This window comes from Dryobates pubescens, chromosome 16, assembly GCF_014839835.1.
Source record: "Dryobates pubescens isolate bDryPub1 chromosome 16, bDryPub1.pri, whole genome shotgun sequence".
Taxonomy (NCBI): domain Eukaryota; kingdom Metazoa; phylum Chordata; class Aves; order Piciformes; family Picidae; genus Dryobates; species Dryobates pubescens.
Genome location: NC_071627.1, coordinates 7,159,685 through 7,173,581, shown reverse-complemented (window position 1 = coordinate 7,173,581; position 13,897 = coordinate 7,159,685). Strand labels below are relative to the sequence as shown.

At 49.6% G+C, this 13,897-nt stretch overlaps 1 protein-coding gene across 1 annotated transcript in view; it reads left to right on the top strand.

The window, feature by feature from the left end:
* RAD50 (RAD50 double strand break repair protein) overlaps window positions 1-13,560 on the top strand; it is a 31,567-nt gene extending 18,007 nt beyond the window's left edge. The window contains exons 16-26 of the mRNA XM_054168682.1: window positions 137-263; window positions 466-659; window positions 1,909-2,019; window positions 2,894-2,986; window positions 3,071-3,184; window positions 3,300-3,427; window positions 5,436-5,660; window positions 8,805-8,890; window positions 9,640-9,782; window positions 12,199-12,332; window positions 13,147-13,560. Of these exons, the coding sequence (XP_054024657.1) occupies window positions 137-263; window positions 466-659; window positions 1,909-2,019; window positions 2,894-2,986; window positions 3,071-3,184; window positions 3,300-3,427; window positions 5,436-5,660; window positions 8,805-8,890; window positions 9,640-9,782; window positions 12,199-12,332; window positions 13,147-13,333 (1,542 nt within the window). The 3' untranslated portion in view covers window positions 13,334-13,560. The remainder of the gene's footprint in view (window positions 1-136; window positions 264-465; window positions 660-1,908; window positions 2,020-2,893; window positions 2,987-3,070; window positions 3,185-3,299; window positions 3,428-5,435; window positions 5,661-8,804; window positions 8,891-9,639; window positions 9,783-12,198; window positions 12,333-13,146) is intronic.
* Window positions 13,561-13,897: the final 337 nt, after the last annotated feature.

Here is a 13,897-nt window from a genome sequence, read left to right as displayed (position 1 = left end):
AGAACTGGACACAGTGCTGCAGCAGAGGAGATGAATCTGAGGGTCTTGGGTCATGAATGTCTCAAGCCCCAAGTTTGTGCCAAAGGTGAAAACAGTTAAGCACTAGTACTACGCTCATTTTTCCTCTCACTTTCAGACTGATATTAAGGATCTTGAACGGAAAATTGCTCAGCAGGAGGCTAAGCTGCTGGGGGTCGATTTGAGTAGAACTGTTCTCCAAGTAAGCCAAGAGAAACAAGAGAATAAACACCTGTGGGATACAGGTAGGTGTTTCAAACCCAGTCTTTCATTTTTGTGTTGCCCTGCTGCCAGCAGAAATGCAAACTTCAGGTTACTTTGCCTCCTGAAACAACTTTGTTCCCGCAGTGTCTTGCTTTGGGGTCATCCTGGCTTCACGCAGAGCTAAGTTTTCCTCAGGGAGGCAGTAAATCTTTTTGTTTTGACTCTGTTTGTTTCTGTCCTCAGTTACTGGTAAAATTGAGTTGAAGCAAAAACTCAAGCAAGACCAGCAAAACCAGATTCAGCAGCTGAAGAGTGCAGTGAATGACCTCAAAGCAGAGAAACTGCAGATCTCCAGCGGCATGCAGCGGCGGCGGCAGCTGGAGGAGCAAACGGTGGAATTAACCACTGAGGTTCAGTCCTTGTGCAGAGAGATCAAGGTAGGACATACTCTGCATTGCTAACACGAGCCAGCAGTGTGCACTTGCAGCCCAGAAGGCCACTGGGGTTGGGCTGCATCAAAAGCAGCTTGGCCAGCAGATGGGGAGAGGTGATTCTGCCCCTCTGCTCTGCTGAGAACTCACCTGCAGTGCTGGTGAGCTATGGGGCCTTCAACACAGGAAGGAGATGGACCTGATGGATTGGGTCCAGAGGAGGGTCACAAAAATGATTGGGGGTTGGAGCACCCCTCCTACAAAGACAGACTGAGGGTGCTGGGGTTGTTCAGCTTGGAGAAGAGAAGCTTCCATGGAGACCTAATAGTAGCATTCCAGTACATGAAGGGGACTACAGGGATGGAGAGAGACTTCACAAAGGCCTACAGTGACAGAATGAGGGTCAGTGATTCAAAATTAGAGAAAAGAAGATTTAGATTGGGTGTTAGGAGCAAGTTCTGCACCATGAGGGTAGTGGAGCACTGCAACAGGTTGCCCAGGGAGGTAGTGGAGGCCCCATTCCTGGAAATACTCAAGACAAGGCTTGACAGGGCTCAGAGCAGCCTGATCTAGTGGAGAATGCCCCTGCTGACTACAGGGGGGTTGGACTAGATGACTTTGCATGACCCTTCTGACCCAAACCATTCTGTGATTCTGTAACTCTTAGCTTTGTTATCCTGAGGGGGAAAATAAGAGCAACCAACCACAATCTTATTACATTTAATGTTACCTGTGATCCTGCCAAATAAGATGTGGTATTAAATGTTTGTCCTGTTCTGCTACTGCCTGTCTGCAGAGGATGAGGAGTGATGGCTCCAAACTGGAAGAAGCTGGGTTTAGATCAGGCATTAGGAAGAAATTCTTCCTCATGGGGTTGCTGGGGCACTGGAACACGTTGCTTCAAGCCTGGAGGTGTTCAAAGCCAGGTTGGTTGGGGCTGTGAGCAACCTGGTCTGGTAGGAGGTGTCTCTGCTCATGGCAGGAGGTTGGAAGTAGATGATCTTTTAAGGTCTCTTGTAACCCAAACCAGTCTGTGATTTGGGGAAGTTTGCAGGATTTTTTCAATACATATTTTCACATCTCTTTTTTTTCCCTTCTCCTTCTTCTTCTTCTTTTAAACACACCAATGAAAACAACAAAAGGAAATAAGTAACCCTGCATCTTTAATGATTATTTTTTCTTGTGCCACATGAAAAATCATTGACCTTGAGCAGAATGAGAAAATAAAAGGAACTGTCTCTCACCTGTTTCTCAGGAAGCAAAAGAGCAGGTCTTCCCTCTGAATGCAACCCTGGATGAATTGCAGCAGGAGAAGGAGGATCTGGTCAGTAAGAGGACTGCGTGTAATAAAGAAGCACAAGAGAAGGTTTGTGTGCTCTTGGCATCCCTGGGAGATAGGATTGCATCTTCTTCTCCAGGCACTGATGGAAACCATGGGAATGAGTCTGCTTGTAAGAATCAGCAGTGACTTCAGTGAATGCTTTTAGATTCTAGTACCTGAAAAGGACCGACAAGAAAGCCATGGAGGGCCTTTTTACAGGGACTTGTAGTGATAGAATGAGGGCCAGTAGCTTTGAACTGGAAGAGGGGAGGTTGAGACTGGAGAAATTCTTCACAGGGAGGGTGGGGAGACACTGGAACAGGCTACCCAGGGAGGCTGTGGATACCCACTGCCTGGAGGTGTTCAAGGCCAAGCTGGATGAGGCCTTGAGCAACCTGGGCTGGTGGGAGGTGTCCCTGCCCATGGCAGGGGATGTGGGACTAGGTGAGGTCTCTTCCAACCCATACCATTCCATGAATCTGTGGTGCTACTTTTAGGAAGGGAAGAGGACCACAGCCATGTCAGGAGATGGGCTGAATTGTAATTAACCTTTGATGGTCTTGTCAAAAGGCTTTTAAGGGTGTTTGGCAAAAAGTAGTGTCCAGTGGTATTAAAACCTGAGAGAAGTGGCATGGGAAGCTGTAACCTGTCCTTGCCAAGAGCCACACCTGGTGACCCTCTTGTGTAAGCACAAGAGAGTGTGTTCCCCATTTGTTTTGGCCACCAGTTTCATGGTGGTGAGGATTATCTGCACTCTAAATGCTGAAGGCTTCATTAGGAAGTTAAAGGCAGTGACGGTGAGGACTTGACAATGATGTTAGGAGGTGCCTGATCTGTGACAATGCATCAGCTCTTGGGCATGGGACTCTCTCTTCATTTGACCTGTATCTCATTGTATTTCATTTCATTTTCCCTGCAGATGAATGGCATCAAAGAGAAAGTGAAAGACATAAACAAGTACGTGAAAGAAATTGACAGCTACATTCAGCAAAGGAAAGATGACTATAAAAAGGTAACCTGCAAACCAGTTGATGGAAAGTGGGCCTTAAAAGCACTCCTGTCTTTAAAGAAATGCTTTGCTGTTTCATTGCTTTAGCAAAAGGAGTCTGAACTTGAAGAAGTAAATTCTCAGTTAGCTGCCTGTGAGAAGCAGAAGGAGAAGATAAGTAAAGAGATGGAAACGATTCGCCAAGACATTGACACTAAAAAGGTAAAGGCTTTTCCTTGTTAACTGTGTTTGCAGCTTGTGGGAGGTGTGCAGACCTCAGAATTTGAGAGCCAGCTCACTGAAACGTGATCCAACCTCTTGCTTTGTGTGGAGATAGATACAGGAGAGGTGGCTGCAGGATAATCTTACTTTGAGAGAACGGAACAAAGAGCTGAAAGGAGTTGAAGACAATATAAAGCACCTGATGAAGGAGATGGGGGAGATGAAAGTCCCACAGCTGAGAAAGTAAGCATCTTCAAACCAGAGCCAGGGAATTGGCTTGATTGGAAAAGCCCTCTAGGACCATCCAGTCCAACTGTGAATCCAACACCACCATGGCCATTAAACCATGTCCCCAAGTACCAGGGCCACACATTTCTTGAACGCTTCCAGGCATCAGGACTCCACCACCTCTCTGGGCAGCCTGTTCCAATCCCTGACCACTCTTCCAGCAAAGAAATTGTTCCTTATCTCCAACCTAAACCTCCCCTGGCACAATTTCAGGCCATTTCCTCTTGTTCTGTCACCTGCTACTAAGAAGAAGAGACCAACCCCCACCGCTCAGTCCAGTGTCCTTTCAGGGAGTTGTAGAGAGCAATGAGATGCTCCCTCTGGACTAAACAACCCTGATTCCCTCAGCCTTCCCTCATAAGGCTTGTTCTCCAGACCCTCCCCAGCTCAGTTGCCCTTTCTTAGGATGTTAGTATGTTAATTTTAACTGTTACAGACTTGACAGTTACAATATAATGAGCCACTGTCCAACCTGCTTTAGCAGGGAGTTTGGACTAGATGATCTCTAGAGGTCCCTTCCACCCCCTCCCCTATGCTGTTGTTCTGTGAACATAAACTCCCAATTAGATCCTTGATTAAAATCTTGTGAGCCACTAATGACTTGCAGACTTGTATATCAGCTATGGTTTAGAATGAGAGGAAATGGCCTGAAATTGTGCCAGGGCAGGATATCATCTGTCTCAGCTTCAGCAAGGCTCTTGATGCTGTCTCCCAAAACCTCCTCCTGGGTAAACTCATGCAGAGTGGGTGAGATGATTGGTAACTGCTCAACAGCTCAGTTCAGAGGGTTGTGATCCAGTGGTGCAGAGTCCAATTGGAAGCCAATGGTGTTCCCCAGGGATCAGAACTGGGTCCAGTTTTGTTCAATGTCATCATCAATGACCTGGGTGAGGGGATTGAGTGGACCCTCAGCAAGTTCTCTGATGATACAGACTGGGGAGAGTGGCTGACACCCCATCAGACTGTGCTGCCATCCAACAAGATCTGGACTGGCTGGAGAGCTGGGCAGAGGGGAGCCTTGTGAAGTTCAGTAAGGACAAGTACAGAGTCCTGCATCTGGGGAGGAATGACAGCAGGCACCAGGGCAGAGTAGGGTCATGGAGAAAGGCCTTGGAGGCTGGGTGGGCAGCAAGTTCTCCATGTGCCTTTGTGGCCAGGAGGGCCAAGGGCATCCTGGGGTGCCTCAAGAAAAGTGTGGCCAGCAGGGCTAGGCAGGGTCTCCTCCCCTTCTACTCTGCCCTGGTGAGGTCACACCTAGAATGCTGTGTCCAGTTTTGGGGTCCCCAGTTCAAGAGAGACAAGGACCTGCTGGAGAGAGTTCAGTGGAGGCTATGAGGATGATTAAGGGACTGGAACATGTCTCCTGTGACAAAAGACTGAGAGACCTGGGGCTGTTTAGCCTGGAGAAGGGTAGGAGGGGATCTTATCAATGTCTGTAAATATCTGAGGGGTGGGTGTCAAGATGAAGGTGCCAGGCTCATTGTGGTGGTGCCCAGTGATAGGACAAGGAACAGTGGGTAGAAGCTAGAGCACAAAAGGTTCCACCTCAACACAAGGAGGTACTTCTTTATGGTAAGGCTGCTGGAGCCCTGCAGCAGGCTGCCCAGAGAGGTTGTGGAGTCTCCTCCTCTGGAGACTTTCCAAACTCTCCTGGATGTGTTTGTGTGCAGCCTGCCCTAGGTGACCCTGCTTTGGTGGGGGGGTTGGACTCAATCTCTGGAGATCCCTTCCAACCCCTAATGTTCAGTGACTAGGAACAACTTCTTTCCTGCAGGAGAAGTCAGGCTTTGGAACAGGCTGCCCAGGGTGCAGTCACCATCCCTGGAGGTGTTCAAGACATGTGGGGACATGGCACTTGGGGCCACGGGTTAGTAGGCATGGTGGTGCGGGGTCGGGGGTTGGACTCAGGGATGTCAGAGGCCCTTTCCAACCCAAACAATTCTCTGGTTCTGTGGTTTGACAGTGAACAAAACCGTTTAGAGGAGAGAATAGAGTCTCTGAAGAGGAGCCATCACCTGGCACTTGGCCGCCAGCACGGATTTGAGGAGGAGATCATTCGCTTCAAAAAGGAGCTTCGAGAGCCACAGTTCAGAGATGCGGAGGAGACGTACAGGGAGATGATGATTGTTATGAGAACCACAGAGCTGGCCAACAAAGACCTGGACCTTTATTACAAGGCTCTGGATAAGTAAGTATGCTCAGGGGAGGCTCGTTTCAGTGGTTCAGGCTTCGTTACTTTTGACAACCTTGATGCAAAAGCAGCTTTCCCTTTCGTAAGTCTGGGGTGACTTAGGAGCAATAAATAGATTGACCTGATTCTCTGAGACTTGATTATTTCTCAATAAAGTCAGGCATTTAAATGTTAAGATAACAAGGTGTCCATTGATTAAATGAATGGAAATGTACTACAAATGGTACAGGCTTAGGAGGAGATACATAGAATACATAGAGTAAACCAGGTTGGAAGAGACCTTCAAGATCATCGCGTCCAACCCATCACCAATCCAACACCGGCCAAGCAACTAACCCACAGCACCAAGCACCCTGTCAAGTCTTCTCCTAAAAACCTCCAGTGATGGCGACTCCACCACCTCCCCAGGCAGCCTAAGTTGATGAATAGAATATGCCCTGGTGGCGTTTGGAGCTAAATCTGGACAGAGGTAGAGTCACCTGGAGGCACCTTTAGGAAGCTTTAGCTGGACACAGGTAGAGTCACCTGGAGGCACCTTTAGGAAGCTTTAGCTGGACACAGGTAGAGTCACCTGGAGGCACCTTTAGGAAGCTTTAGCTGGACAGAGGTAGAGTCACCTGGAGGCACCTTTAGGAAGCTTTAGCTGGACAGAGGTAGAGTCACCTGGAGGCACCTTTAGGAAGCTTTAGCTGGACAGAGGTAGAGTCACCTGAAGGCATCTTTAGGAAGCTTTAGCAAGTGGTTTTCCTTTCTTTTTGTGATTTTGATGGGGTTTGTTGTTGAGGGAGGTAGAGGGAAGCTTCCAAGATATGCAGTTGTGGTAGTTCTAGCTTCTAACTGAGCTGGTCTGGCAAAGTTAACATTGGAGGGGGAAATTTCAGCCCACCACAGCAGTGGATAACTGGTAGAGATTCCAGGACATGCAGTGGATAACTGGGAAAGTGGGTTTGTTAAGTCTGCCTCACATGCTACCTCAAAGTACATTAGCTCCACAGTAAGAGTTTAGAAAAGGTGAAACCTGTGTTGAAATCCTTCATTATTATGGGGCTGGACTAGATAACCTTGAAAGGTTCCTTCCAAGCTAAAGCATTCTGAGATTCTATGGTGATTAGCCTAGGTCTTCAAAGAATCAGAACTGTCAGGGTTGGAAGGGACCTCAAGGATCAGCCAGTCCCAACCCCCCTGCCATGGCCAGGGACACCTCACACTACAGCAGGTTGCTCACAGCCACATCCAGCCTGCCCTTAAAAACCTCCAGGGATGAGGCTGCCATCACCTCCCTGGGCAACCTGTGCCAGTCTGTCACCACCCTCATGGGGAACAACTTCTTCCTAACATCCAATCTGAATCTACCCATTCCTAGTTTTGTTCCATTCCCCCCAGTCCTGTCACACCCAAAAAAGTCCCTCCCCAGCTTTCTTGTAGCCCCCCTCAGATACTGGAAGGCCAGAAGGTGGTCTGCTTGGGGCCTTCTCTTCTCCAGACTGAACAGCCCCAACTCCCTCAGTCTGTCTCCATAGCAGAGCAGCTGCAGCCCTCTGCTCATCCTCGTGGCCCTTCTCTGGACATGTTCTGAGTCCTTCAGCACAGTTCTTCCCTTTCAGCTTCAATGGAAACGCTCTCCAAGAATTTCCCTTTTCAAATTCAGCTATTTTTGTGTGTGTGTGTGCTATCAACTCATCTATTGTTTCTATTTAAGGCAAAACAGGAAATCAGCCTTATCATTTCAAGAAAAGGGAGATAAGCATCTTATTGGTAATCGTTTGGAGCATCAGTGAGACGAAACGGCAACTCTAATGGCCAGAGACTGAAAGCTCTTAACTGCAGCTGGGAAAGCCACCAGCGTGGCTCTTCTGTGCTATCAGCTCATCTTTAGTGAGCAGGGAGGTCATTGTGCCCCTGTACTCAGCACTGGTTAGGCCACACCTTGAGTCCTGTGTCCAGTTCTGGGCCCCTCAGTTTAAGGAGGACATCGAGACACTTGAACGTGTCCAGAGAAGGGCAACAAGGCTGGGGAGGGGTCTCGAGCACAAGCCCTATGAGGAGAGGCTGAGGGAGCTGGGGTTGTTTAGCCTGGAGAAGAGGAGGCTCAGAGGAGACCTTATTGATCTCTACAACTACCTGAGGGAGGTTGTAGCCAGGAGGGGGTTGGTCTCTTCTCCCAGGCAAGCAGCACCAGAACAAGAGGACACAGTCTCAAGCTGTGCCAGGGGAAGTTTAGGCTGGAGGTGAGGAGAAAGTTCTTCCCAGAGAGAGTTGTTGGCCATTGGAATGTGCTGCCCAGGGAGGTGGTGGAGTCACCATCCCTGGGGGTGTTCAAGAGGGGATTGGACGTGGCACTTGGTGCCATGGTCTTGTAGTCATGAGGTCTTTGAGGTCTTTTCCAACCTTGTTGATTCTATGACTCTAATATTTATCACAAGCCCCTGCTTGTGGATGAGCAGTGCATTCTTGGCTTTCATTAAATAGTTGCCCACAGAAGCTGTGAATGCTCCCTCCCTGGAGGAGTTCAAGGCCAGGTTGGATGAGGCCTTGAGCAACCAAGTTGAGTTGAGAGGTGTCCCTGCCTGTGGCGTGAAGGCTTGAACTAGACCTTTAAGGTCCCTTCCAACCCAAACCATTCTATGATTTTTGACCCCTGGTACAAGAGAAGTTATTTGCCCACCACACTTCCTGGATTTGCTCCAAGTCCAGGCAACAACTTGAACCCCCTGGGCTAGTGGGAGGTGCTTCCAAATAAGCCCTGTAGTGTTTTCTGACAGCTGCAGGTGAAGGTGGAATTGTGTTTGACTCCAGGATTTCCAGCTACAGTTCATCAACTGGATGAGAGTGAATGGATTGAGGCCTGAGGAGGGCAGATTTAGACTGAAGGGTAGAGAGACATTCTTGCCAGTGAGGCTGGTAATTATACTTTCACCAGAAGTATTTTAAGGAATGGAAAGGGAACTGATGCCTCTCTCAAAGCTCTTCCAGGACAGGTTGGATAAGGCCTTGATCAATCAAGCCCAGTGGAGAGGCATCCCAGCCCTTTGGAGGGAGGCTGGGGTAAATGATCTGTGAGGTCCCTTCCAACCTCAGCCACTCTCTGACCATAGCATTTCCTGCTGTAACAGTTTTCCTGGTCTTGGCTCTCCTCTCCAGGGCAATAATGACATTTCACAGCATGAAGATGGAGGAGATCAACAAAATCATCCGTGACCTGTGGCGAAGCACCTACAGAGGACAAGGTGGGACGCTCTGCTGTACTTTGGCCCACGTGGCTCCACTTGAGACTGAGCACAGCACACAGGAAAGTGTTCAGAGTTCTGAAAATCCAGGAGCTGGGAACAGTTGGTTCCATTCTGATGGCTGCATCTGTTGGTCAGGACTGTAAACTTCTTATTTCACATGGTGCAGTTCAGACATCAGGAGGAAGCTCTGCACAATGAGGGTCATGAAATCCTGGAACAGGCTGCCCAGGGGTGTGGCTGAGACCCCATCCCTGGAAACATTCAAGATCAGACTTGCTGTGGCCCTGGGCAGCCTGATCTAGTTGGAGGTGTCCCTGCTGACTGCAGGGGGATCGGACGAGATGACCTCTGAGGGTCCCTTCCAACCCAGTGCAATCTGTGACTCTGTGTAGTGATTTTCCCTTGAGCTAATTTTCCCCTTTTCCATGCTTTCCAAAGATAAGGTTTCCTTGAGACAGGGGAACTGCATGAGTTTATTAACCCCTTGATTTCCAAGGTGTAGCTGTCAGTGGGGCTTGTGAACAGAATTTCTGTGGTTACTGCACCTCTCTCCAGCTCCCTGGAGGGGTTCAAGGGATGGACAAGGCCTTGAGCAACCCGGTCTAGTGGAAGGCATCCCTGCCCATGGCAGGGGCTTGGAGCTTAGATGATCATCAGGGTCCCTTCCAACAGAAGCCATGCTGTGATTCAATGATAGCATTAAAGCTTTTTGGTGACTGAAAAGCTTTCTTCCTTCCCATTTTCAGACATCGAGTATGTAGAGATCCGTTCTGACGCGGATGAGAACGTCTCGGCCTCTGACAAGAGAAGAAGCTACAACTACAGAGTAGTGATGGTGAAAGGGGACACAGCTCTGGATATGAGAGGAAGGTGCAGTGCTGGCCAAAAGGTAACGAACAGCATTTCATTGTCAGTAGGCAGGGTTCTGAAAAGTGACTGAGGTGAAGGCGGGAGAGGGAAGTGTCCTGGTTGCAGCTCTAAGGACAGCTCTGTCCCTCCTTTGCTGGATCTGCATCTTGCTGACTGTGCAGTATGTGGTTCTGAAGCCTACTTTGGGAACAAAATCCATTGTTTCAGTTGGGGACTGGTCTGAGTCAGTGCAGAAGTGAAGGGTTCAACTTCCCTCTCCAAGTTCCAGTCCTCCCAGTCTGGCTGTTGCTAGTTACCACTAAGGTTCCCATAGCTTTAAGTCTGTTGGCTTGCTCCTGTATTTTTCCCTTCCACACTTCATTGGCACACAGTGGCCAAGTGGCCTTGATACCACACCTGTCTTGACAGGACCAGTAATCAGAGGTTCATTACTTTGACAGTCAGAGGTTCATCAAAGTTAACCACACCACTTTCACACCCTGGGGCTTGAGAATTGTGTCCACCTCTCTTACATTACGACGCAGCAGCTGAAATCTTCTTAAGCCAGAGAAAAGAACCAGCCTTCATCCACCTCCAAAACCATCACCTGTACTTTTGGGTTGATTTTTCCTTTTAATTTATTTATTTTAGAGAGATGAAGTGGGGGGGGGGTGGGAATCATAGAACAGTTTGGGTGGGAAGGGACCATCAAAGGTCATCCAGTCCAACCTTCCTGCAGTCAGCAGGGACATCTGCAACTAAAGCAGGTTGCTTAGAGTACCAAACAACCTGACCTGCAATAGTTCCAGGGATGGGGCATCTCCCACTTCTGTGGACACAAGCTGCCTGCTTCATAGGGTCACAGAATCATTTTGGTTGGAAAAACCTTGAAGCTTATCAACTCCAACCGTTCGCTAACTCTGCCAAGTCTGGTGCTGAACCATGGCCCTCAGCACTGCATCTCTGCCTCTCTGAAGTACCTCTAGGGAAGGGGATTTGACCACCTCCTTGGGCAGCCTGTGCCAGACTTTGAGAGCCCTTTCAGTGAAGAAGTTTCTTCTGATACCCAACCTAAACCTCCTCTGGTGCAACCAGAGGCCATTTCCTCTTGTCCCGTCACTTGTTCCACAGGAGAAGAGACCAACCCCCACCTGGCTCTGGCTCCAACTTCCTTTCACAGAGTACTAGAGAGCAATGAGGTCTCCCTCAGCCTCCTTCTCTCCAGTCTGAGCAACCTCAGGTGCCTCAGCTGCTCCTCACAAGGCCTGCTCTCCTTGCTGAGGAAATGCACACTGAATTGTTGCTTCAATGTGGAAAATTCTGTCCAATGAATTCCTGTGTGCTTGGGTTTGAAAATTCCATGCCAGGCTGGGGGGGAAATCCAAACAGCAATATAGGCAACAAATGTGTCCTCTCCTGAAGTAGCCTAGGATGTCAGGTTGGAGTCATATGTAAATGAGAGTGAAACTCCTTCACAGTTTCTTAGCTCATGTTCTGAGAAGCCTCCTTTGATCATGAGCTGTGATGCCAGCAGCTGTGATAATGGGAAAGTATTTTTGGCAGCACAGTTTCCATCGAGTGTTCTGGAGTTTTCACTGCTGCAGGAGGCTGAATGTTCATATGATTGGGCATCTCAACACAGAAGTGCCCTGGGAGGCGATCAGTGCTGCTGCCTGCAGCATTGGTGAGTGCTCAGGGGGTCAGGCACTGAGGCCTAGTGGGAGGTGTACAGATTTACACCATCCCTGCCACGGCCTGAGCAGAGTGTAGGGGTGCTGAAGCTGGCAGTGCTGTAGCAGCTTCACCTCACATCAGAATCCTTACCTCAGTGTCTCCTGAATTTTGAGCATTTGATTTCTCTGTTGGCTTTCCAATAGCACTTTCTGGGATAGATCTTTCAGTTCAGACTTTCATAGAAACACAGAATTGTTTGGGTTGGAAAAGACCTCTGGGCTCAGCCAGTCCAGCCATCAACCTAACACCACCACAGCCATCAAACCACGTCCCCAGGTGCCATGGCCACACCTTTCCTGAGCACCTCCAAGGATGGTGACTCCACCACTGGCCTGGGCAGCCTGTTCCAATCCCTGACCACTCTTGCAGCAAAACAATTCTTCCTCATGTGCAACCTAAATCTCTCCTGGCACAACCTGAGGCCATTTCCTCTTGTTCTGTCACTTGTTCCTTGGGGGAAGAGACCAACCCCCGCCTGGCTCCAGCCTCCTTTCAGGGAGCTGTAGAGAGCAATGAGGTCTCCCCTCAGCTTCCTCTTCTCCAGACTGCACAACCCCAGCTCCCTCAGCTGCTCCTCACCAGCCCTGTTCCTTAATGCAGCTTTTCAGTGACTGATTGTGCTGTCAGCCTCAGTAGCAGCATCAAACCCAGCGTGTTACAGTTAATTCCTCTGCCAGGTCTTCCGAGAGTGAGCTTTTGGTGCTGGTTTTTGTTCCCCTTAGGTGCTTGCTTCTCTTATTATCCGCCTTGCTCTGGCAGAAACCTTCTGTCTGAACTGTGGCATACTGGCCCTGGATGAACCTACCACCAACCTGGATCGAGAGAACATCGAGTCGCTGGCACATGCCCTGGTGGAGTAAGTGACCTCTCCTGGTGAAGCTCTTCAGATGTTGGTTGTAGTCAGCAGAAACCGGTTCTATTTTAAACTGCCATATCTCTGTTGGCATCTGAAAACCTAAATGCAAGGGAAGTAGCTGTAGATTATTGATCATGGAAGAGAAAACAAATGTTTCCTAAATCATGTGGGATGGTGATTTTTCACCTGGGTGCTGGTGATCTGCATTAGAGTGCTGGGCACTTCGTGTCACTCGCTGTCACAGAGTCTCAGCGTGGTGGGCTTGGAAGGGACCTCTGGAGATCATCCAGTCCAGCCCCCCTGCTAGGGCAGCTTGCCCAGGAGCACAATGGCCAGCTGGGTTTGGAATCTCTCCACACAAGGAGACTCCACAACCTCTCTGGGCAGCCTGCTCCAGGCCTCCAGCACCCTCACAGCAAAGAAATGTCTCCTCCTGTTCAGATGGGTCCCCATTGCCCCTTGTGCTGTCCCTGGGCACCACTGACCAGAGTCTGGCCCCAGCCTCTTGCTCCCCACCCTTTATCTACTGCTGAGCATTGCTCAGCTCCCCTGTGGGGCTGCTCTTCTGCAGGCTCACCACCCCCAGGGCTCTCAGCCTTTCCTCCTCACAGAGCTGCTCCAGGCCCCTCAGCAGCTTTGTAGCCTCTACTGCACTGTCTCCAGCAGTTCCCTGCCTCTCTTGCAGCGAGGAGCCCAGTTCACTCATCGAGTTCTTTAGCAATGGATTATCCATCCTGAGCAGCTGAGGGCTTTGGTGCTGTGCAGGCTGGAGCTGCAGCCCAGCAGGCTGTGATTCCCCTCTCTCTCTTTGCAGGATCATCAAGAGCCGCTCACAGCAGCGTAACTTCCAGCTGCTGGTGATAACCCATGATGAGGATTTTGTGGAGCTCCTGGGGCGTTCTGAGTACGTGGAGAAGTTCTACAGGATAAAGAAGAACCTTGACCAGTGCTCTGAGATCATGAAATGCAGTGTCAGCTCCCTGGGCTCCTATGTTCATTAGTGCTCTGAGCTGTTGCAGCCTGGCTTAGCTGCCTCCCTGGGCAGAGCTAAGGTGAAGGCATCTGAAATTAACAATTGTGATGCAATTTGAGCTGCTCTGAAACTGCCCAGCTTTTAAACTTCCTTTCTCTCTGTGTCTGGCTGTGGCCTGGCTTTGAAGAGTCACCATAATAGTGAACTCTGGGCTGTGTTTTGCTCTTTAAAAGTGAAAATAAAGTTGTGCTGCTGTTTGTCTGTCCTGTCATGGAACTCCAGGCTTTGGATTCTTTGGAACAGGGCTTCCCCTCCATCACCTCTTCAAGCTAGCTGAGGATGGCTTTGTATTGCTCAAGGTGTGCTTGTAGCTCCCACCTGTCTGCACAAGAGCCACAAGCTCCACCATGTCACAGGATGGCAGCAGCTGGAAGGGTCCAAAAGAGGTAAGAGTACAACCCCCTTGCCAGAGTAGGACCATACAACCTAGCTCAGGTCACAGAGGAACGCATCCAGTTGAGCCTTGAATGCCTCCAGAGAAGGAGACTCCACAGCCTCTCTGGGCAGCCTGTGCCAGTGCTCTGTGACCCTT